The 26027-nt window shown below is 40.4% G+C and overlaps 1 protein-coding gene across 1 annotated transcript in view; it reads right to left on the reverse strand.

Moving 5' to 3' along the window:
* The window catches only part of LOC139223010 (phospholipid-transporting ATPase ABCA1-like), a 137707-nt gene that overhangs the window by 105134 nt on the left and 6546 nt on the right, over positions 1-26027 (reverse strand). Inside the window, exons 3-12 of the mRNA XM_070854934.1 lie at positions 22095-22188; positions 21714-21855; positions 21443-21570; positions 19290-19417; positions 18140-18337; positions 15573-15659; positions 15261-15456; positions 7083-7222; positions 6224-6340; positions 2406-2603 (exon numbers count right to left, since the gene is read on the reverse strand). Of these exons, the coding sequence (XP_070711035.1) occupies positions 2406-2603; positions 6224-6340; positions 7083-7222; positions 15261-15456; positions 15573-15659; positions 18140-18337; positions 19290-19417; positions 21443-21570; positions 21714-21855; positions 22095-22188 (1428 nt within the window). The remainder of the gene's footprint in view (positions 1-2405; positions 2604-6223; positions 6341-7082; positions 7223-15260; positions 15457-15572; positions 15660-18139; positions 18338-19289; positions 19418-21442; positions 21571-21713; positions 21856-22094; positions 22189-26027) is intronic.

The raw sequence follows: 26027 nt of genomic DNA on the forward strand, positions 1-26027 counted from the left end.
TTCAATTATAATAGAGCATCGTTTGAACCAAACAGCAGTAAAGATTACTGTTCTTTCAATTACAGCATGCTTGTAAAGACTGTGTTGTCTACTACACACATGACAAAGCCAGCTTTATCTGCTCATGTCGGAGACACATTCGGAGTTCTAGACGCTCATACAGTAGATCCATCCATACAAAAAGTGTCTTTAAACTTTAAGCAAAACATGACTATACTGCAATACATTGTCCTCAACAAGTGCCATGAAGCTGGTAATATTTCCAGGGTTACAAGGATGATGCAGTGATACTGTTTACTATTGTTACTACTGCAATGAGCACCTTCATAATGACCTGTTACGCAGTTTATTTGACTGTTGCTATTCTTATTTATTTTTATTAGTAGAATGCTCAAATTGAATTGTGGGGCAGCTCACAAATGAAGCAGAGCAGCAGCAGTTTGTGGCTCTATTTTGGGCCTTTGTTGTTACATGGATGCGGCCTGATTGTTCGGTGTTGCTGGTGGAGGCAGAGTAGAGAGAAGCCGTGCCAGTTCTAAATTGACCACAGATTGTTGGGCATTGATCTTGACTTATCAATTCGCTCACACAGATTATTATTTCAGGGATACAAATTACTAATTTGTGAGCACGTCATAGGAAAGATTTTCTCTCTTCTATGTGCTGTATTTGTATTTGGAAATTTGACACTTGTTAGCTTGTTTTTTCCTCCATAGATGCTAAAACAATCCCTTTGCTTTTAACAGGGACTGTTGTCGTTATTCACCATGCAGCTGGTGCATGCAAAACCAGTAATTAAATTAGGCTAAATTAGGTTCATCAGAATGGACAAGGTGTTTGTCTTTAAGATTAGTCACAATAAAGCTACATTTTAATTTTCTAACCAGCGGTAAAATAGATTATGTGGTGTAACATTGCGGTCTTAATTTGTGTTACTATACTGAATTATTTGCCCTGTGGCTACTGAACCTGCTTACATGGCCTTGTAAATGCTGCAAGTATAAAGTCTTCAGCTCTGGACAGAGACAATCTCTCCATTTCCCAACAGATGTATATACCCTGATCAGAGGACACCACAGTAAAGGTTGTCTAATAACTGTCCCCATCCTGGTATCCATTTTGAGCAATGCAATTTCCATTAGGGCAGAAAATAGATTGCATTATGTTGGAATTTCATTGGCCATGTATGGCTAACACCCAAAGGGCCCAACCTGCCATCTTAGCAGCCTGTGGATTGATATGTGTGTGTATGTGAGTGTGGCAGGGGGTGTGGATGGGCTTTGAGCGTGTGTTTGATCACACAATGAAGAGAAAGGAGGGTTTTGCTGCAAACTGTGCCACAGATCAATATATCAATGTCAGCTGTGTTTGTGTTCCTACTTAGAGACACCACTCTGTTTGATGCCTTTAAAGATTCACTATAGTCAGGCCCATAACAGTGTTTTTTATGATTATCATGAAGGCAATGTAGTAACATATCTTCCTGTGTATTTGACAGTTTGCTAAGTCAAAGACATTAAAGTTTAATGAATAAAAGACTAAAGCCTTTTTTTTTTGCTTGTTCTCCAAATACAAAAGCAGATGAAGCAGATGAGCACGATGAAAACCCTACATGTCATCTGGAAAAGCTTGATTTTGGTTTTTACAACAGCAGAGCACAGATACAGCAACAAAAGAGCTAGGAAACAAAAAGCACAGTGCTAAACATGGACACATTGTTTCTTAGATGCAAAGAACCCTGCTTGCATGCTGGTGTTCTGCCAGAGTTGTGTCACAGTTGCGAATGACAAGATACAGGAATAAATTAAAGTGCAGCAATTATGTCAGGGATACAAGACTATTGCCAGATTGCTGTCCTCAGTCTGTGAGTAAAAATGTGTGTGGTGATTGAATACTTGATACTGCAAATTGTTTATATATCCTGGCAAACTGAAATTACCATCAGTGCTGTAATGTGTGAGACACTGTTGCAATGGTTTGGCTGCAGTCAGCTCATCTGGATCATGTTTTTATTTTATCAAGCCAGCAACCCAACAAAGAAAGCTGATACATTAGAATTAAATTATCATTTTTACTGAAAGACAGTTTTGTTTGAGTACTTTAAAGGTCATCTCTTGTTTTTAACGCCAACTCCAGCCAAAGAAATCACATGGGTGGTGTAGGATGAATCAAATAAATAACATAGAAGGGAGCGGATGAAAGAGAACAGTGGAACTGATTGGCTATTATCTCACTAGTGAGAATTATGCTTTATAAAATCCTAAATGTCAGTGAATAACCTATATCTTTTAAATCAAATCTTTGACTTCACTGAAGAGGTCACAGAGAGCAGCATGAGTGGGCCGGAAGCTCAGCTGGTGTGTTGCTATGCATCTAATGAACGTGAAGACAAAAGAATTACATACACCAAGAGCGTTGGAGACAAGCTTCAGGATTTGGGTGGTGGTGTTGTAAACATCCCGCCAGTCGCGGGGCGGCATGCCGGGTGGACGATCCTCTGGGGGCCCGTTGTACAGGAAGTTGGCCAGCAGCTCGGCCGTCCATCCTGTGCCGTTGAGACGCTGGTCGAGGATAGCAGCAAACACCGGATTCTTCAGCAAGGCCTGATTTCAAAAGTAAGAAGAGGGGTTTAATTATAGTTGCTCCGGCTACTGGTGAGAGGCCCTGAATGAGTGTGGCACGAGTGCAATGGAATCTGAATGAGGACCAAAGCGTTTTAGATTGCAGCGTATTATTTTAGACGAGAAAGCACGGGAGGTCAGCTTTGTTCTTCGGTGGCAGTGACATTCATTCTTCAGCAGAATTAATTAGGAGCGTTAAGATAGATGGCGCTGTCGTACTTCAGGCTCTGGGATACACATCAACTGCTCTTATGGCCAAGAAGTGCTCGTGTACAGTATACATTATGAAAGTACAGCAGACACACACACACGTGGGCATTTGCATAGACATACATTAAGGACTGGAGTATGAAAATGAATGCAAATTAAAACTCTACACCACTCTAAACCTATACACAATACACATATACATCCAAATACAGGATACAGACGATTCCCTTCCTCTCAATCCCCTTCACTAGCACGATAAGAAACATGTATGTGAAGCCTCTTCCATTCATCTCAGGTCATGGATCAAGCTGCAATTGCTCTAATTATGCAATGAATTAAAGGTGATTTGCTGATCTGGGAGCAAATATAACCTCTGCACAGCACTTAAGCCCTACATTCAGTAAGCACAATACATGAATATGTATGGGTATTCTTCTTGCGTGAAATAAACTGTTTTCAAACAATAGCTCTTGCATAACAGGATCATTCTACTCCCACCTGTTGGCTTCAGTGCTTTACCCCCTATTTAGCACCTTTACGTACCCTTTGCTCCCACCCTGTATTTTCATGGATTCAAACTGCTGTGAAATAAACTCCCAAGTATTAAAATAACACTGTTCCTGTAATGACAGTGCAGCAACACAAACTAAAATGAAAAATAACAGTGATCAAATACCTGCCATGTACACAGAGGGAAACTGGAAAGGAAGCCACTCAAATAATATGTAATTTATAAACATCCTTTCAATTTCATGTATCACTTGTAGTGATAAAAAAGTAGCTGAATGCGTCGGGTTCATATTCTAAAGCGGATCATGTGGACTTTTGGGATGGAAAGGGCGCTGTGCGTCAATCGGGACTCGGGCCTCTAAAGAATTAAATTCTGAGTTGAGATTCAGATATATTCTGGCCAGTGCGCTCAGTGGCATTTCGGTGTCAACACTCCTGATGATATTCTGCTTAACCTTAAGACAAAGTGTCAAATTAAGTAATCTCTATGCCGCATGTGACCTTTTAAAAAATCAGTACATCCATCTTAGTGGGCGCTACATTAAGGACTTGACCCATCAAAAAAAGTGTGTATTTTAAAGTCTCCAAGTCATTTTGAAATAATTGTGGAAGAGTCACACTGGCAAATTGACTGTAACTGTTAAATCGACTAAGTATTTTAAATGTTCACCCAGCTACGACTGCTTTTGGCGTAATGTTTGGTGGCATTTGGGCCAAAGGTTTGCAGATATTTCTTTTAACCTTGTTGGTCATGTGTCACATTAAATCATGAAAGGATTGTTTAGTGGGTAAGTGAAATGTATTTGTTTGGCAGGTTACATGATAGTGAACAAGTCCTCATGTTTACTCAGCTGGGCACTGTGAATTTAAGTGGGTGTGGATTAAAGCGTCCTGTTTATGTCACATGTTTTAAATTAAGAATTGCATTAAAGTTATAATCCTTAGAATTTGCAATAGCCATTTGATGTATTTACAGTCAGGAATTACCTCTTAATATAGTAGTTTTAATTCTTAGTGGTGGAGTCTGACATTCCCACAGTGGATTGAAGCTACTTTCAAAGACACAAGATATTGGAAGGAAACAAGGCATGCATGCATGTAAACAGTAGGGCTGACATCTCCTAGTCGGCTGGTTGATTGGTTGGTCAATATGCTCAATTGTTAGTGACACTTTCATAAAGAGAAACACCCTTTTAATCCATTGTTTCTGTATTTATTATGCTGCGATATTAGTGGAGGACTGGCGCTGGACCGAATGATATGAGAGACCACAAGAAGAAGGACACAGAGCAGAGGAATAAAACGTGTGTGTTGTGTGTTGACAGTGCAGTGAATGAATTAGCGTAGCGGCTGGAATAGATGTCCACCTAGACAGATCACAGATATTACAGTAATGGAATGGGACGGAGCAGCCACAGCGAGCTGTTGGATCTAGTTACCTCACCTCCAACGAGGTGACACCTCCAAAGACACCTCAGCTTTACTGTGGCCTGCTCTTGCCTTGAAAACTACTTGTACAACATGAAATTAGACTGCAGTTGATCGGGGATTGATGGAAAATACTTACTCGGTTTTAGAACAAAGTGTTTGGACGTACTGTAAACAGAAACACCGTTAGCTCCTCTCTTGTATTTCTGATGAAGAAGCTGCTCTTGAATTATAGCACCTGTAGTATCAAACCGCACTTGCTGTCACCATGGTAACCATAGGTGTCACCAAATCACGCTTAAGGATTACAATTTTACCGCCTAAACACCATGTTATGGCACGAGTAGTTATTTCTAACACATTTTCAACCACTTTTATTTGTAAGCCATTACTGTACAGAATGTCCTTCTATTCATCTCCACACCCTAACCCTCCTCTATCTCAAATGTAGTTGTGGTGGTGATGGTAATTGGTCCATCAGCGTAAAACGTGTCTGCGACCTTGAAGGACCTCTAAAGATGACAAACCTCCGAAGCCACCAGCTTCGTAGCGCGAAGTGGAGAGAGAGGGAGCCAGGCTGGGAGAAAATGAAGACAAAGGAGGATTGCCGGCCCATTTGTGTAAAGGTTAGGGCTAGGGTAATGAATACCCTGGCTATATGGAGCTCCCAATGTCTGCTTCCCTCCAGCTGCCTATAAGCTCATTTGGAGTGACACTGGAGTAATGTCAGTGTCAAGGAAATACAGCGAGAGGCAAAGAGAGAGAGAGAGACTGAGAGAGGGAGGGAGGGAGAAGTGGTGGTGAGTCCATGTCCTCTACTTCTATAGATAATCCTTTCTGCCAGGATGAAAATTATCCTGCACTTATCCATAATTACTTTCCTCCCTTAGTTTCCATATCTAACAGAAGGTGCAACAAATTGATATACACAACATGTATATTCTCACCTGCACTATATGTGAGGCTCGTTAGCTTCATTTCTTTACTGAAAGTTTGCCCCAAAACAGGATTTTTAAAAGAAAGCTGTAGGATTTTATGTTCCAATGCATTAAAGTTCATTATTTGCTGCAAGTGATAGTATTTTTTATGGCTTTTTAAAACAAAAAGCTGAAAATGTAGCTTCATTTTTTTTTCCCCGTAAAAATATTAGAGAGGAATCATTCCAACTCTGGGAAAGAAAATGAAAGTGTATTTCTTAAAACGTTGGACTATTCCCTTAAGTTTGTACCATACAGGTAAATGTGAAACAGCTTCATACAAAATACAAAAAACGCTTTTCAATACTATCCCATTGAAGTCAAAAGTACTGCAGGTGAAATCTGGCTGTATGTTACATGTTTACAGTTTGAAAATGAACCAGCAACGGGCCACGATCCGTAGAGAAACTAAACACAAAACTTTCCTGAATATCTAAAAAGTAAAAAACTGTAGTGCTTCTCTGTGCAGAATCTTACCCGGATTGCGTTGACTTGAGGGCTATTTTGAAGGAAATCCCAGACACGCGGCCCGACTTCATCCCACATATCAGCGAGCTCTTTTAACATAGCCAAGGCGTTGAATGTGTTATTTGCCTGAAACAAAAAAAAAAAAGAAAGATAATATTTAACAATACAGTTACTTCACCTTTCCCTGACTGAAAGCACTCCCACTGAGTTTCTTCTATTAGCTGTGAGCCAATTCAGACATGAAAGTACTCCACATCTGAACATTTCTGCTAATCCCCAAAGGAACTCATCACATTGTAACACTCTCACCCCCCATGGTGTTGAATGTAAATGGGGTTATTTAACCCTGAACATTGACTTGTAAACAATCTGACGATGTCTGGTGTGAAACAGGCCTCCTGCGCCGGCACCGGGACGCTCACTGTGAACTCGTTATGTATTCGCACCGTGAAATCCTCCCCGCCTGCCTGTTTGTGTTGCTTAGGCAGTTATCAAAATAATGCTAATATCTTGGAGAAATTTTATGTCATGAAAATACATTACATTCGCCACGTTCTATGAACAGGCCCGAACAACTATTATATTATTTTAATTTTCTTCTTCAGGAGGTAACTTTGTGTGGCATGCGGTGTTCCTCATTCCCCTACTGGAGGCATCTTCACACTTCACACTATTACTGATACCTGTAATTGGCCTGATGCAGTGCATTACAAGATATTCAAATATATTCACAAAACAAAAAAAAAAGTGCTTTCAGCTTTTGCTAAACTTTCTCAAATCATACAGTAAAATGAACTTCAGCTAGTTTCCAAGTGCATGAAAAGTCGGTGTGCATGTGAATGAGTTATATTTTTCTCTCCAGACTTGCCTCTTTCACCATGAGGCGAGCTGCAGGTGTATCAGGTGTGTAGAGGACTTTCCCTAGCAATAACGGCTTGAAGGTGCTCCAAACGTAGTGCAGACCAGGTGTGTCCTCCAGGGTGTCAATAAGAGTCTGACAAAAAGCATCTATGGGAAAGAAGAAGAGAGAGTAGAAGACAGGGGAGAGTTAAGGCAAGACCGAGAAAAATTCCTGTGAATTTTGAAATCCGATGTGCTCACTCTACATATGCTCTTTCATGGGACAGGAGGGAGGAGAAGAAACGAGCTGTTGGATGTGTTCGAAATCATACCATATGCAGCGCCCAAGAGGCAAGCATGATTAGTTCACATGAGCTACAAGTTCATTCACAGCTACCATAGCAACCCTCTCAATACTGTTTGTCAATCTAAAAGTGAGCAAATATATGCATATATACACACACATAAATTACTGGAAAGCCCATTGCACCCTTAGTTTACACTACAGGGTCGGTGTTAATGCAATAACTGCACTTCTGGTATTACTTAAAACTGCTACTGATCTCTCCTTTTTATAGAGACTTGATGAAGAATTCTTGTTTCATTTTTCTGGAGTCATCGTGGTGCAATGTTGGTTGCTTTTCTTTTTCCGCAATGATCAATTTGCAACGGTTTTACAGTTACTTTGAGCCAGCAGGACTGTCAGCAGCTGCTGTCACTATAAGGCGCACAATTGTTGCAAGTGTAATTGTAAGAGCCATGTAATTACTGGTTTTATATGAGTCATGTTAGAGGACTGAAAAACTGACAATGATTTTGAACCACAATGAGTTCAGACACACAACATCTTGACTTTTATTCTTCATCTTTAAAACATTGCTTATAAGAAAGCCTTTGTGAGCGTTTAATGCTTGCTCTGGTCTTACTGCTGCACTCTGTCGTATATTGTCTACTTCTTCAGTTTTTGTGTGTATAGTCTTCTGCCTATATGTAATTATTCCCCTTAACCCTTCACAGTCTGGGGTAAAACGTCGTTTTTTACTACTTTTCATTTTACCTTTGTGTTTCCCATTAAAACTGCTTAGCTTGCCTTTCTTTGTGTCTTTCTTTTCAGCACAACCTCACCTTTGTGATTCTACAAGTATTTATTTATTTTGACATAATATATGGACACACTGTATGTAAAAGTGCAAAAAAAACACAAAATCCGAGTAGGAACTAGTTGGATCTTTGGAGGAGCGGGGGTCTGCGCGGACACCTCCTCTCGTTCGTCTTCACGCGCAGCATCCACTTCATCCTCTGAAACTGGAGTCAGAGTCTTCCAGTGGAGGAGTCTTCCTCAGAATCAGAACGTTCTTCCCCAGATTCAGCATCTTCTAACTCGTAGAAGAGCTGTAGTGCGCGACTTCGGCTCTTCATAAATTTAGTCTTAATAGGCCGATTGACAAAATTCAAACACTTGTAAAAAGTTTGAAGTGTCCGCTTTCCAACAGTCTTTGAATTGAGCACCTGCGTGCTTGTGTCACAGCTTAACGTTTTCAAATGTGCGACATGTGACTTTGACGCCGTGTGGTGGTCCTAGACTCCGAAGGGTTAAAGCACTTTGGCATCCAAATAATTGGAATGCAATTTAAAAAAAGGGCACCTATCATTTCATGAGTTTTTATTCTGTCTGTGAAATAACACCTTTGTTGTCTCTTCCATACCTGAGCAAGAGCTCTCATGAAGTGGATATAAGGTCAGTTACTGGTACTTTATCGTGCATCAGCGACCACAGAGTTGCAAAATGGATGTATGTACAAAAAGTTATTTAAAGTTATTATTACTTAAAAAAAAAAAACGCACAGGCAGAGGAAAACAGAAGCCAAGAGTTCAGACCTGAGTGCATGAGTACAGAGCTTCTATGGAGCAGAAGGAAAAAAAGTCAATATGCTCAGCAGCAGTACAATCATTACTAATTTAACCTATCTGCCAGCGTGAATATTGCCAGGTTGGGAGAGTGCTGAACAGGTTACATGAGGACCTGTACTGCAAGGGAATGGCGTCTGAAGTAAAAGAAAGAGAGCTTGTGCCCGCCTTGTTGTGACTGAAAACCTGTGATTCTTGCTGTGTGGTAGTTAATCAGACAATCGATCATTTCAGTGTGTCGTCTGCCAGTCAATACGACCATCAGCCTTTCTGATGTGCTGCCAACTGTTGCTCTGTTGTCCAGACACCTGTCATTACATCAGTCTTTTTTCACAGTCCTTTTTCATTTTTCCCCTGTCAAGGCCTCAATCCTCAATTTCTTCTCATCTCACCAGGGTGACCATTTCCCCCATCAGGGAGATTTTAGCGGCCATTTTCAGTGCAATTAAATGTTAGCCTTTCTGCCTGCTGGCCATCTTTCCCAGGTGCTCCTGGGAGGTCTGTGCGCGGGCAGCTAATGGCCGCCCCTTAGTCTGATTCTGTCCAGCTGTTCCCACCGCAGACTGCACAGATGTCACTTCCTGCAATCATAACACTTGAAAGACAGGAAATGTGTGTGAAATACAGCTCAGTAGCTCTCTGTTGTAAGCTGTCTCTTGGAAAAGTGAGACCACAAATTGTAAAAGTTTAAAAAGCATTCAGGAAAAAAAGGAGAGAAGAATTTTATATTGTATACGTCAATAACAGTGAGGTGGAAGTGGAGGTGGGAACATGTACATTTGTATCTAAAAATGAACAATCTGATGATTTATAAAGCCTTTACAACCTAATGAATAAGATGATTAGAAAGCATTTATGAATCCTACATAAGGATAGTCTTATCTTTCAGTGGTACCAAACACAATTCAGGATTTAAAGCATTCAAAGAAATCAGCTCTGCAGGAACCCAAGTATATAGATGACAGCAACGAATGCTAAAAACTCTAATGCGTATCTTTGTATCATGGGATATTTTGTGTGCTAAATGGAGCATCAGATTACATAGGTTACATATTCTCGAGAGCTGCACGCCGTGTGGTTCTTTTTGACAACAGATCTTTACTCTATGACTAAACGGCAGTGTGAAAGAACAAGAGAATCCCTTTTTTTACACCAGGTTTAGCCACAGTCAAATAATTGCTTGGAGCCCGAAGTCAGCCCCTCAACTTACCTGGCAAATTTAATCAATTTGAGTTGCACCCTGGAGATGGGCTCACTTCAGCACTACAGTGAGAAAGCGCCGTCGACACACTACAAATGCTAGTGCTACGCACACACACACACACACACACACACACTGTGTTGCACGTGCAATCGCATGTGAAGACACGGCATGTGTGCGCACCCTGACATTAGGATATTACTCTAGGTTCGGATTGCTCATATTTCAGGCATTTAAGCACATTCACACTCAAGACAGACATACACACACACACACACACACATACATACAGCTGCGTGTACCCCCAGTGTGACGTGCCAGTCTAAAGTGAAACACACCGTGCGTCAATAAAGTGGTGCTTATTTTTTACAGTTAAAACAAATCAAGTGATGTCTCGCAGCTTTCCGACCGAAAGTCAAATAACAGTGAATAAATGTCATTGAAGTCACTTTCTCATTAGAGACAGAGAGAGGCAGCTTTGACATTCAGCAGTATGAGATGAGCCTCTCTCACTCCAAACAACTTCCATGATAGACACATATTCTGCCTTCACTGGCTCCAGTACTTATTAAAGGGATGTGCTTTAACCTACAAATAAAGGGTACCGGTTTTTTTTAAGAACACTAAAGTACATTTGTGAATAAATATATACGCTTCTATTTTGTTACATTGGGCTACACTTTGTTGATAAGTCACGTAAGGTGTGTGTGGGGCGGAGCAAGGGGAGAGGGAGTGTGTGGAGGAAGTGACAGTGAATGCGAGCAGGGCAGCAGAAAAGTTTAGCAATAAATGCAGGCAACAGTTTGTTCAGTATGAAGTGCAGCTTTCCAGTTCTGTGTGTTATTTTTCTGGCACCTGCTGGAAACAGGAAAGGGTTTTAGTGCTGAAATAGGAATCGACTTCAGCCCTGGAGCAAATAAACATCTCTCACACACACACACACACACAAACACACAACACAGAAACACAATGCAGACTGTGACAAAACTCTCATTTGAAGATTGAGTAAGTGACACAAATCTTTTTTTCGTCTTGTTTGAAATGATTAAACAGTGCTTATTTTTTGTACTACTACTCAGGTACTTTTTCACTCAAATAGTTATCTTTTCGAGTACTTTTACTTCTACTTGGGTTAATATAATTCTAAAGTAACAATACTTTTACTTGAGTACCGTTTTTAATTAGTCTAGCCATCACAGGACGGCGCTAAATGAAAGCGGGGAGGTTATTTTGACAGATCAACAGGAGATGCATTGATCTGAAAGGTTGATGTTTGGCTGTGGGTTCAAACTACTCCTACTTTGCCTATATCTGTGTGCAGAGAAAGTGGGAGCCGCTCCATTCAAGTTCCATATGGTACCAAATAACATCTAATTCAGTAACAGCAAGGAAAATAACCTCTAAAAGGAGCCATATGTACAAAAGCCTCCAAATACATTTGCAAAACATATTCTAACTAATGTCTCAGACAAATGTATAAATATAAGTATCTGACAGTGTAACTTTGTAATCACGTCTTATTCATGCTAATAAACAAATTTTGAAAATGGTAACAATTTAAAATTATTGTTTAGTGTCACACAGTTACCAGCCCAAATATTCTTTATAGTGACTCGGAAGTTTTTCTTTGCTGTCAACGATTAATTGCAAGGGGATGATTACTGAGCTGTTCACAAAACCTCGGCACTGGCCTTTATTATTGCTATTCTACTATTCCTTTGAGTCTACTTTTACACTTACAAAGGCTATAATTGGCCATTATGCAGACATACTGCACATTCCAGATTCATTTAACTGTACATAAACCAACACAATGAAATGCCACGGCAAATCCAAAACAGCCATTAGCATGCTAACAGAGATGTTAGAGCTTATTTTGTATGGATGATACAATGTTTTTGCTAATTTGCACTGGCACTAGCATGCAATTCCACTTTACAGTGTAACTTTATTCCCAGGGAATAGAGGCTTCTTATTAAAATCTAATTTTGTGCACTTGTCTCCAAAGAACAGGCATTTAATGAAATAGGAACGTGCGGCCTCTAATGAGCAGGGGACTGCTAAAAGTTAGAAAGAAGATCTAAACCTCGAGGATTTTATGGAACAAACATATTCGGTGATTTTCAGTGCCGTCCCCACCACCTCAAACTGTTTTTATTTTTTAATACAGAGTGACAGACAGCGATTTCTTTGCACAGCACCAGTCAGAAAGGTTTATGTGCATGTACACTTAAAAAGCTACTGGGTTAAAAAATAACCCAACTTGAACCCCACCGCTTGGTAACTAAGGGACAGAACATGCCTTAGGTTGGTTTGATCAAAGTGCTGGGTTTTACCATTTTAAGCAGGATGTTATTCATTTGACCCAACCTAGTGAGTGAAACTGCATTCCTAGGTTAAATATCACCTGGTTAAATGTTTCCTATTTCCTTATGACCCACTACAATCAAAAAACAAGCCAGCATTTTTTCTGAGCATAATCTTTCTGGGAAAAAAATGTGATTATACCTTTCTCAATTATTCCTATTGGACTAAATCTTTCCCAAGTACTTATTATATATATCTAACCATAAGTACAGTGCAGCTTCAGCATGTATCCCTCCATAAATTTAAATGTATGGTGAATGTATATGTTATATTGTATATATGACAATACATTTATATTTTTACATGCTTGTTCTATTTGGGTATCATTTCCAAAGTACTCCTTTTTTCAGTTTTAACAATAAATAATTGTATCTGCAGATGTAGAGCAGAGAACTTTACTTGGGAATTATTTGTGCTGTTAAAATAAACAGAAATGCTTGTCTCCAAGCTACCATCCCTTAAATGACTAAAAATAGAATCAGGTGCACTTAAACAGGTGCAAATGATAAAAAGTTTGTTAGTCTTAGAAAGTCTAGCCATAAATCAAGATCAGCTACGTGGTCAGGACTAAACTTTCAGGTGTGTGATAATCCATAATTACTTTTTTTGGGCTCTTCAGGTACCATAGATAAAAAAAAACAGATATTCTACAAATATAGAGAGTTTCCGACTGCTGCCAGTGTGTTCACAAGAGGTCAACTTCACATTCTTTAAGGCAGCAGAGGGAGGATTTCCTCAATCATCGCTTCATGACCCACTAAACACATGTGGTGGTGTCTGTATCTGCAGAAACCCTGCTGCCCTTTGCCCCCGTTTGCTGTTTTTTTTTTTTTTTACTGTGTTCAGGACGTTTCTGGGCATCAACCTTTGGGTGGTGGGTGTGTGGCCCCCAGTCAATAACGTAAGGTGTCAAGTCAGGACTGTATCCATGATTTTACACAACAAGCAGCATATTCAACAAATATCCTTTAGTCTGTTACACAACTGAGCCACATAAATCACAAACATCTTTTATGCACTGTATTTACAGTATGACTATTTTACTTTGATATAAAGTCCTCACCCACTAGACAAATTTATGCATCAGAAACACACTTTGATGCAGTAATGCCAGCAAAGCAGAGTGTGTACTAGGTTGGATCAAAGGGTGATTGATATCACCACTCGACTCTCAAATCTATCATCCACAAATGCTTGCAGAATCTATCTTTCCTCTTTTATTAATTAAATCCTTGAAGCCATGAGAACAGTCATTCACCTTTGACCATACTGAGAGTGGGCAGTGTGGTCAGATTTTCAAAGCAGTGTGAATATACCAGTTTTTTCAAATGTGGCAACACATCTTTCATTAAGTACCAACGGGCTGCTGCAAAACACACAGCTCTGGGTGGCTAAAGCTGTACTATGTTTACACACTGCATATGATTTGAGTATGGGGGGAACATGACATCCTGAGGATGCCCTGGACCCAGCAATTTAGACAGCTCCAGGACATTTGAAAGGCCTCACTGAAATCCATCACTACTGAACTCCCAAAAATCTTTACAGACTGAGCCAGGTTCAGTGAAATCAACACACCACCAGGGAATTTGAGTACAAATGCTGGCAATGTGGCCGCCGTGGATGGATTTCCTCATTGAATAGTACAAAACACCAGTTTAGAACACAAAAAAGTGTTTTAGTGACACCATCTGTCCTCTGTGGGATGTTTGGGTTGCCATATGTTCATGTTTAGGATGTTATATATTTGCGCCTTGTGACTCTGCACAGCCTCGACGACAATATTAATTTCCACTTGGGATGAGTTGCTCTAGACTTTCCTCTACATCAAGAAAACATCATTATGTCAGGGTGGGGAGTGCACAGATTTTAAATGGAATGAGAAGAGCTGATTTGATTGGCTGCGATTGATGCCAGCCCCTAACACAGCGGCCAATAATGTATTCCTAATCAAACCTGGTTTCCAGCTCTGGAACAGGAGCCAACTGTGCCACAGGTGTCTGCTCCTTCATGTGCACAAGTAGCCACATCCTGTGTAGCCTGCACAGTTGGCTGCACTATGTACCATGCACTACTAATTCATGAAAATAGCATCCACTGTTTTATTTCTCACCAGCGTGCATATTTTAATAGCAGAAAATTCTGGGGTTTTCATTGAACCTGACAAACATCTATTGTACAGTGCACTTCATCTAATATCAACACTTTGAGTATTTGTCCATTAACAACACACTTAACCCCCCCAAAAAGATGCCTACTGAGGATTGCTGGGCCAACACTGCCTTGCTGGATTGACATTTGTGTGCTGCACTAGCGAGGCCACAGTAGCTCCACACTGTTTTCTAAGTTAAGTTATCAAACACAATAATTTAGACATGACACTGCTTTCAAGGGGGAAAAAAGCTTTGATTTGATCCATGCCTTCCTCCACACCCAGTGATCGAGCAGTCCAACCCTTCCCCTTTTTCCAAATGCAACAGTCATACTCTCTGCCTCGGGCTGCAAAATAACCAAAGACTAGTTGGCATGTCCTCTGATACTGTGCTCTTTGCCCACTGACTTTTAGAAAACACCAGATTTTGTCCACTTTCTGGCTACCATGACTACATACAGTACTGTTAAACTAAAATGTAGATTAATAATTAAGTACTGTGTGACAATTTTATTTTTTAAGAAAAATATTAAGAATTAAGAATTCACCCAAACTGTTCCCCGCAATGCAGGACTTACCAGAACTGTTGCCCATAGTGGAGACTGTCCTGTTGTTAGCCACCTGTCTAGGTGAGCGTAAACTGATGGGCATATTGGTGGAATTGAAATCAGGCTGCTTTTTACAAAGAAGCATATTGATACTGCCAATCATGTCCTCTTGGAAATCCAGTGTCCTCGCATCCCTGAAGATCACAGAGTTCTGCAACCTGGCCATCTGGGTGCACGAAAGAAAAAGTCAGGATTTTTAAAAGTGCATTAAAATAGTTGTGCCATGATTGAGTATAATTATGGAATCCTGTTCAGTGCGTATGATAAGGTAGCACCACTAACCTCCTCGACCACTGGTATCGCATCTCGACTGATTTTCCCCACCAGTGTCATTGTGTCTGTTGCATTCAGGTCCAAAGCTGAAGGCAGCTAAAGGAGCGTATGGACAGTTGGTTTACATCACAATACTGAACAATTACATGACTACTACATATATGGTTGAAGCTTAACATGGAAATGATCTCATGTATAAATGATGCTTGCAGGAATGCCATTTCAAAAACATTCAAATGTTCTAAAAGTTCTCTCTTCTTTAAAGACAGACACATGTATGTTCTTGTACTGTATTCCTTGCAGTTACAGTTGTTGTACAGTTCAACCTGTAAATTGAATCCTTACATTATCATCCCTGGCATTGGTTAATAAAAGCAGCATTAAAATGACAACTGTGTTACTGTGTGTTACACTGACATTCGGAAAGTACACAGTATGGGTTCAATTAGAAGAACTAAATGGCGTGCCCTTTTAAACACTGTCATTTTCATGCATCAAGTGTCAAGTATAGGCTGCATTACGAACACCTGTATGGTCTTTCAGCAAATGAAATCACAAAGCTTAAAAACAACACAGGTCCAGAAAAACAAGGAGCAGGAAGATCAGAGGGCTGAGAGTGGTATAAAGAAGCTGCATTAGTGCGTTTAAATGGAACTATTCACAATACATTACAGGCATGGTTCGGACAATAGCCTGGCTATTGACTGAGTCTCATTTACATTCATTTAGGATCACTTTTACTCTCTGTGTCTCAGAGCCGACCTAAAGAGGAGCCTTAGTAAGAAAACACAGGAGTCTCAGACAATTTTGTGCAAAAGAGCTCAGCATCACCTGTAATTAATAAATGGATGCCATGTCACATTAGGAGGTAGATAAAGCGAACCAAGAGATCATCTCAGGCTCATTTGTTAAACTCGATTTCCACTGCATTTTGTTACTCCACTGTTACGTGTTTCTTCGTTAACCAGGTAAGGCCTCATAAGAAAAAAATGTATTCAAAAACGTTATTCCACAAGATTGAACTACACATATTTTGAATGGCTTTGTTGAGTTGAGTTAAGATCGGTTCAGTTAATGAACTGCAAAAAGCAATAATGCAATCGAAGACAGGCTGACAAAGACACATTTTGACATTTGAATGAGCGCTTTGTTGAGCGCCACCCGTTTAAATGCTTTTTGTTTACACTCCTCCCCGTGTGCTGTGTTCTGAAATGTTTTCCTGGAGCCCAAACAAAAAGTAGCGGAACCAGTGTCTAAATCTACCTCAGTGATAAACCCTGACTTCTTCCCTTGTCCTTTTCTGTATGTTGTTGTTGTTATCACAATCACTCAGCAACGTCAGGCTTTAAGTGTGAAGGCTTGATGTTCTTTTCCATCCATTTGCTTGCGGCACTGAAGAGCTTTTCCAGCCATATCTTGTTTGGCCTTTATTTTTTTTCTGTGTCTGAAAATGCCTGTGGGCTTAAATTGTTCAAATGCTCTCTCCTACGAACTTCCTGCCTTATCACTTATTTATTGGATTTGCTGTCCCATATATTTTCTCTCAAAGATAAACTCAAAGAAAAGCGCAGGCTTTCATCATCCCAAAGGGAACTCAGAGATTTAAAAGAATTCAAGAAAACATTGGTTCTAATAAATAATTCCCACCTGATTGCATGCATTCTAGTAAAATCACTTGAAGACACAGAGTTACACGTGACAATAACTTTTAAGTGCTCAGACCCTATGGGACGGAAAGTGATTTCTCACTCAAAATGAAGACAAAACAATGCATTCAGATAATGGTGCAGTAATGGTATGAAGTAAGTGTTGAGGTTTTTCTGGTAGCTTTGCCTTTCAAGTGGATGCATTAGCAAGTTTTTACTTGTTTTCACTAAAAAATTAAAAGATATTTCTTCATCTCTCTAATTCACAGAGTCAGACAAGCATAACATTTGACTTTTAAACTGGTAACTCAATTGGCTGGCACAGAAAATCATTGTCTTACTACAAGTTATGCAACAATTATAGTTAGAACAGGCCATGCGCCCCCATGAAACTGTATTAAATGGCGGAGTTTGTTTTGTCTTCCTGCATGTATCTGATAGAATGCCCATGCTGCAAATTACCTTGTGCAACCATGTTTACTTTTTCTTATATCTTTCAGTTTAGGGTGAGTATCTTAACTCCCACACAGAAAATGTCAGAGACAAGAGGGCTCAACAAGACATTTTGGCATACAAAACCACCTACACTACCGTGGCAATTCATTTTTGCTTAGGCGTGAAGTTCACAATATCACACTCAGTAATTTAAGACCTCACCATCAATTTCAGCAACAATAGGCAGGCCAGATAGCTGAACCTCTTAGCTTAAAATGGCTTGCTCAGCAGTTCAGAGCCACATTTGCACCGACAACCCTGCACAGCAATTACAGTAAACACGGTTCCCAAACGCTTTTACTCTCTTTTTTAAATTCAAAATCAGACTAATAGTGTCCAAGGTACAGTGCCAAATTCCTTTAAGACTCATTAAACTCAAATTAGACAAGATGTGAGCTTTGTTCCACGTGTGGGCGACAGAAAAGAAAAACTCACCTCAGAAAGCACTTTCCTCGCATCCAGGTTTTGTAGGAGTACTTGCTGGGTGTTAATCAGCTGCTGTCTACTGAGGGAGCAGCTGACATTTCGGAAAGCCTCTTTTTCAGCTTGGCTGCTAAATTGGACATACTGATCCAGATCTGTCCCCTCACACAGGATGCTCCTCAGGTTGTCTGGCCTCGTGATGCCCATCATCTGAAAAATCAACGACAAAAAAAAACACCAACTTTGGTAGAAGCTGACAAACAAGGGAACTTTGCATCTGAGCATATTTGTTTTATTTCTGTGTCGTGTCCTTTGGGTTCTTTGTGCAGGTGGGTGGTATGTTATAATTCACATTTCAAAATCAGATGTCAAGTAGTGTTTTTATTGTGATTGAGCCTTATTTTTCTTAGATCACCCTCTAAAAAAGACTGACACGTGCACACTACTGTGCATATGCACAAACACAGAGACTGACACTTGAAACAACAGTAAAAATGTGACAGGCGCAAACATTAACACCCACACACATAGATCCGTACACGCAGATAATTTGTATAATACCAGACAGTATGCAATGAAACCAAGCAAGACAGAATGCGTCAGCATGCGACAGAGAATGTACTAGGAGCTTTTGCTCTCTGCCACATAGTACCGTCTGCACCAGGGCCCACTGCAACCATCAGAATGCTTCATACACAGAAGGGATCTTTTAATCAGTGCATATTGTATTTAAGCATCCTTGTCAGTGTCAGTGGAACATAACTACCTTCTTGCAGCTCATCTGATATTACTTGGTACACACCACAGTATCAATTGGGGAACATTTAGAGACAAGACACTCTTATTGCTGCTGCAAGTTCATTTCATTCTAAATTATCTACTGCAGGCAGCATCAAACGATTTTTTCTGTCGAGCATATACTAGAGTTTACTTTGATTATAACTGTCAGGACAACGTCTCCCTAAGACAGTTTTTGGCCGCGACTATTTTTCCACTTCATCACTTTTTTCACTTTTTCTTAAACGCTCAAGCACAAGACTCCTGACACATTTGGTCCTTTGAACATTTTGGCAACATTTGTATTCATGCATTTATGGAGGGATGCGGAAAACCTTGTTTCGAAGTAGTTGGGATCCTTATAAGAGAGCAAAATCAGACTTACTGGATTTAGTTGAATCTCGGCATTCATGAGGCTTTGGACCACTGTTGGGGACACCCGCAAGTTGTCTTTCAGATGAGTGGAAAAAGTCTCATTGTCTCTTAGGACACTCCTTAAGACCACTGGTTGAGCTTAAACATATAGATGGAGAATGATTAGTTTTGCAGAACAGCAATTGATACACAGCAACGGCACACAAACACACGACAGGAAATATAGTGCACGACAGTGAACTTAGTTAAAGCTGTGAAAATAAGTTCACTGCTGCTATGTTTTAGCCATAAACCTTTCTTACTCACCATCTGCACTACATATATTTTGCAGCCAACCCTGCAGCCTTTCTGTCACAAATTTGTGTGCACGCAGAAACGTGTGAGACTTGTGTCACTTGCTCTAATGGACACATCTGCCAACCATGGAGGAGAGCGTGTCGTGTCACAAATAGGACAGCAGCTCTTCTACTACAGTGGAAGGTTGATCTAACCGGGGCACTAGAGGATTAATTCTGCTGTTGAAAGAACAAGGTTATAACTACAGTTCCTGTCTTTAAAATTATAATAGTGAGGTTGCTGAGAATAATTTTATACTAGTTGATAGTATCAATGAGAAAAGACCAAAAATGGAAAGGAATCCCTTAAAATCAAGAAAGCTAAATTCTTGGTATCATTTTGATTTATCTTTTATACATGCTGCTTTGAGTGGCATTACAGTCTGATGAATTTGAGATTAGATTATGCTTTTTAGGTGACTGTTGCAATTAAATGCTTCACTATGGCAAGTAGGGTTTGAGCACTTGAGTTGCATGAGCGCATGAGAGTAGACAATTTGTTGCTAAATATGCACCAGATTGTTAACCAACCATTTCCTACTGATTAGCTGCCCACAGATAGCCAGGAGTTAGAAGAGCCTGCTTCAAACCCAATCGACACATCATTGTCACTCCCTCACAATGGCTTAGCATAGCAGGGATCCTACCACAGGATATTCATACACCGGTGCACATACTGTATCTATCCAACATGTGTTTTTCTTCCTGGCATGAAAATGTACTGTTGAGATGATGAAGGGATTCTGTAATTACTTATTGAATTACGTAATTTAATTAGATCGGCCTTTTTGCAAGCGTAATACATGCAAGTCAGTCAATTAGCCGGATGAGAGGAGGAAGTGACTTACATTGGGTTATTCGAGGTTCAATTAAGATAAATGTTTGGGAGAAAAACAGTCATTCAGTATTGTCCAAAATTAATTATGCTGCTTACGCTCTATATAACACCTCCTGATTTCCTGCTATACACGTATTATTGTGGTCCTCCTGACTGCAGGAGCACCAGGAGGGGTGGACAGGGTTAGATTTTGGGGGAGAGGAACATGCTTTGGGTTTTTCTTGAACACTGTTGCCTTTCTGATTGAAGTGACCACCTGAGTCTTTTAATCAGCCCTTGGTAAACACAAAAAGAGGACAACACAATCACCTTTGCCTTCCTAGTCTTTTGATAGTGCTCCATTTCCCATTCTTCTTAATGACCTTTTGTGCTCTCGCCTCAGACAGCGAATGCCATTAATTATACCCGGGCTTAGATCTTTGATGGATTTAATCTTGTATATTACAAGCCAGCGACCCCAAAATGCAAATGGCCCACGAGTCGTTTGTTGAACAGAAGTGCCCCCCCCTCCCAACACCCCCCTTGTCTTTTTGCAAATTAGGTGCCGTATGAAAATCTGAATATCATCAGGCTAAATGAGCCTAATGCAAAGCAGCAACTTATCAAGACAAACGATCTGTCAGTCTGCATGGCAAATTGCATCATAAATAATCACGCCATTGTTTTTGAGGGATAAAGGGGAATAACAAATCCTCCAACTTGTCATCCACATGAAGGGGATACTTTCCTTGATGGAGAGTACTTAATAAAGATGTAGCTGAGTGATTGTTGCTGAGGCTTAGTATTTTCTATACCAATTATTTTTGAGCCATTACTCAGTAGCAATAAAACTTTTCTATCAAGAAAAACCAATCAACACTTTGACCATGCTGCTTTTCACCAACTTCCGTGATAGCGTTTGATGACAACTTTAAAACAAGGTCGTTTGAGAAATAGTACCATTAGTTTAAGGTCAGTGCGTCAAAAAATTTGGCATTCAGATCCCCTTACCGTTGCCAGGGTTGGACTGTGACATGACTGAAGCCCACTGGTCGATGTCATCAGCCAGTAACTGTGTCTTGCTGAGAAGAGATCTGTTCACCAGGAGGGTTTGCAGCTCTATCAACATCCCGGCAATTCTAGTTTACCCAACAGATAAAAAAGTTCACACATGTTCTGTAATGTTTTGATATAATCTGAAGTCAAAACCAAAATACACGGTCTGATTGATCCTTATGTAAAATGTCTCAGAAGACAGAAAGAGAAATATCCTAGTACATACATGGAGTTGTTGAAGTTGTTGACTTGGCCTGGTGCTTCCCCCGGTGTTGGATAGTTCAAACAGGGATTGTTGATGTTACATATCATACCTTGAAGCCAGGGCAGCACGCCAGCCGATGGCATGGCTTTATTTGGGTAGTGGCCTAAGGAATAGAAGCAAAAACATTCAGCAGCACAGCTAACACATTGTTGTTAAGAAGTATGCTGTGATGTCAGAACAGACTTCGTATTTTAATATTCTTGCTGGATCATTATATTGTCCTCGGCATTTTGTTACACAGATTGGCTTTAAATTATGAAAACACAAATTAAAACCTGGGTAGTTGCTCTGCGTGACTTGCAAAATGGAGCTCAAGTTCATTATAACTTGGCTTGTACTTACATTGGTCCTTGTATAATGGCTTGTTGGTGGAGCGCACCGACACCAGTATGAAGAAGAGAAACAGAGGCCATACCACTTCAACAACCAGCCGCACCTGCACAAATGATAAAATGGCCTTATTTTCATAATTTGTTTATGAAAAACATCCTCTGAACATATTATGGTTCACCTCATTTGCATTATTTTCATAATTTAAAAATGTCACATCACTCATAAAGTCAAAGCAACTCTCTACAAAGGCATACTGTGGATGTGAGGATGGGTGGACAACAAAGAGAGAGCAAACAGGAGTGTTTGGGTTTCAGCAGTTGAGATATCTTTAATAAATGACTAAAAAGACCCCATGAGTCCGTGTGTGTATCCATGTGACCGAGTTCACAGTGTAGCTGTATGTGCCGTTTGTCCAAATGTTTTGCTGTTCGTCTTGCTTTTTCTCTAAGCTTACAGGATTGTAGCAACCTGTGCTTGTGGCCCCACAAGCCAAAGCTGTCACACAGTCCCTATCATCGCCGCTCCACATTTAATCCTCTTCTGGATGAAGAGTACCAACCACTTCCTTGCTTTAATACAACCACTTCAATACCTGGCAGCAGGTAATGCCCCATGTGAGGCTTTTATTTCTACCTCAGGGAGTGGGTGAAGAGAGAAATCAACACAGCACAAATGATTGACCTCAAGGCTTTACTTGTTCACGAGGTTGTTTCTCATATTTTTCCCCTCAGTTTTCCTTGAGGGATATTCCTGAGACAGAGTATCAAGACCCAAGAGTTTGGAGGTTTTGCATATAAATCTGAACCACTAGGCTCAAGCTGGCAAAACACGCATACATGCTTTTTTTTTTTCTTTGCACTGCTGTCACTATGGAAATGCCAAAGCAGTGCAGTTTCTTTACACATAAGTCAAGGTAACATGCACCTCTAAAAGCTGAAGGCCAAGTAACATTTGTACAACAATAGATTTCACTTCATGAAAGAAATTCGTCTCTGTGGTAAAATGTTTTCAGCAGGAAGTAATATCCACCAGTGGATGACTTCCAACGATATATTACAATGCTTCAGCTCATCCGTCCCTGACTCTTCAACCCCAAACCCCTCCACCATCTAGGCTTTTACGCCTCCCTTGGCATGCCAGCGCTCACCATCCCCACCTCACTCAGCTCTGCGCTCACCCACCAAGCCCTCTCCGCTAACCTCAGCTGACCTGGACTGCATGCACACTCATCCCTCCCACCATCTCTGGCGGGAATGTCCTGCCTTGAGGAATCGGCTGGAAAGCACCAGTCAGCTAATCCCCAGCCCTGCTTTGGTAATATGTTCAGACACTGTATCTGACGACATGTATTAGCACAAATAAAAGAAGACATTTATACTGATGTTGTCTTCATAATGAAACTGGAGGGCAGGCAGAGGTGAGGGAAATATAATATTGCTTGTTATGCCACAGAATCATGGAAACTGTTTTATGAAATAAAGCAAGGTGTCTGAAGCAGAACAGGAATGAGGGGTAGGAGTTGAACACATTGTATTAAGTTCTGTTGGTACATAGGAATTTTCAGTTCAGTAATTTTGTCCATGAATTACAGATGCAAAAAAAAAATAAAAATCCACATGTATGCATGCATGTATTTCAAAAAGTAAGCAGATAGAATTTCTAATTCTGTCCTTTAATTCCCTACAGTCTGAGTGTCAGAGAGGATGTCGTTCTGCTGAGAGGGTGAATTATCATAATGTATTCCAAAGAAAAGGCATGGAGAGGGAACACAAAGATCATGGGGACTTTCTCAATGTCTGGCTCCCCAGGCATTTGCCATCGGACACCAGCGTCTTTGTGAATAGATAATCTCCTCCTATGAAATTATGTGAAATACTGGACCATAAAATCAGTTTCATGCCTGTTATAAAATCTTAAAATGCTTGGTGAGGCATTCATATAATTGGTCATTAACCTCCACAAGCCCTCCAGAAGCACCATTGTCCTTGCTAACTCCCACTGGTTTTGTCTAATAACAATATTTCATGTTGACATTGGCCAAATATCCTACATTCCATGCACAGAACCACCACTGTCCCCTTACATATTCTGGGGGAAAAGTAGGCACATATGTCTTCCTAATACAAAAGGAAATGATATGATAAAATTTACAAGGAGGATGTTTCCCAGATACAAAGTTGTAAAATTGCAAATGACTTTGCCTTGAGTTATTCCAAGAAAGTGCGAACTTTGATGAAAGCTGATTTTTTTTTTGGGAGAGGATGCCTTTTGTTCTTTTCTGGCAACAGTCACACTACTGCGCTTGAACCCCTAACAAAACAAGTGGGTGGATGCGAGTCCTATCATCACCGCAAGGGTATAAATCAAAAGAAGACACTGGAGCTCTTTGTAACAGCTCCATCTGCCTTAAAAAATGACTCATAAGGCTAACTGGATTCCATGACAACTAGTTCTGACCCTTGAAACACAGCTGCGACACATGAAGGAATCATAATCTTCCTGCAGCATGTGACCTCTTGGCCAGTGTGGGTGACATCAGAGGCAATAATGTCCACCATATATCAGTGGCTGATCATGAGCAGGCTAGTGTCTGTTACAAGAATGAGAAAGTAATGACTGGGCTTAAGGGAACTGGCTAGGGCAGAGGGGCAACGCCTAGGAGACTTAGGGTAAGACTCAGCAGCAGGGATAAAATGTTATTGAAGTTTTCTTTTGCACAGATTTCCATTTGTATGAAAGCAATGCAAATATTGTTTTTTAAATAACTGGATTTAAATGAGCATAATTTGGAGTATCATCTGTATCATTTACATTCAACTAGCATTTGCATTTAGTTAGACTAAACAATTGTGTCTATCTTCTGGTTTAGTGTACACACTCACATAATCCAGAGATGAGGCCCTACTATAAACGAGAAAATGTTCAATTATCTGATGAAAGTTTAATTGTGCTCCCTTCAGTTAGGCTTTCCACATGGATGCTCGCACAGACGAGAGCTGATGTGAAATCATGAGGAAACATTTGGAGCTTTCATACTCCGTGCAGGTTTCTCCCAACGCTGCCTGTACTTTCTCGCATCTGCTCCACAGAGGTCTCCAATTTCTCCAGTGTAAGAAAAAAAAAAATGCACTGAGAGGCGAAAACACGACAGGACTCTCTCATAGGGCATGTCTGGTGGTGTGATGTCGCTTTGGCTGTACAGACAAACGTAACCCTCAAGGATGTCTCAAGCAAAAGTCAGTTTTTAAAACTTAAAATCACAGGTGGAAGAACTGCAAACGGGCTAAAATGTCTTGAAACGTTAATTGTTTGCATCACAGATGCACCATGGGAGCTGCAGTTTCAGTCGAAGCACTTTCTGTAAAGTCTCAGTTGACGTTGAAGCCCCCAAAGAGTTTGAAGTGTGTTTTGAGTATAAGAGCCAAAAACACTTGAAACATATTCACTCAAAATATTTAAATTTCTAATATCAGGTTTAATTCCTGTGTGCAGTTGAATTGTTAGTTTGTATGTTAGAACTAAAAGTAGGTAAACTAACTGTTGAAGCGTAAGCAATGAAAGCAGCGCAGAGCTGCAATGAGACTAAACATTTGGATAGCATTGCTGGAGACAGGCTGTGACACAGAGTTTGTAAGTAGAGCCAAAAAGAGTATTTGCCCTTCAAACAAAGCATTTAACATTCGTCACTCCCTATCCCATCCCATTAGGCCAAAGACTGGCTTTGTTAGGGCTAAAATACAGGCAATGTGACATAACATGCACAAGAGATAGATCTCCAAAAATTGAAGGTGACACTTGGAATTGGTCGGCATTAAGGTAAGATTGTTCTTGTTCTCTAGTGGGCGAGTTAAAGGCGGCTTACTTCTATAGGAGACAATTTTCATGGTAAATCCCTCCTATTACTTGTCCCTCCCATGAATAACTAAGTTGCCCTTGATAACA

The sequence above is a fragment of the Pempheris klunzingeri genome, chromosome 23 (genome assembly GCF_042242105.1).
Source record: "Pempheris klunzingeri isolate RE-2024b chromosome 23, fPemKlu1.hap1, whole genome shotgun sequence".
Taxonomy (NCBI): Eukaryota; Metazoa; Chordata; class Actinopteri; order Acropomatiformes; family Pempheridae; genus Pempheris; species Pempheris klunzingeri.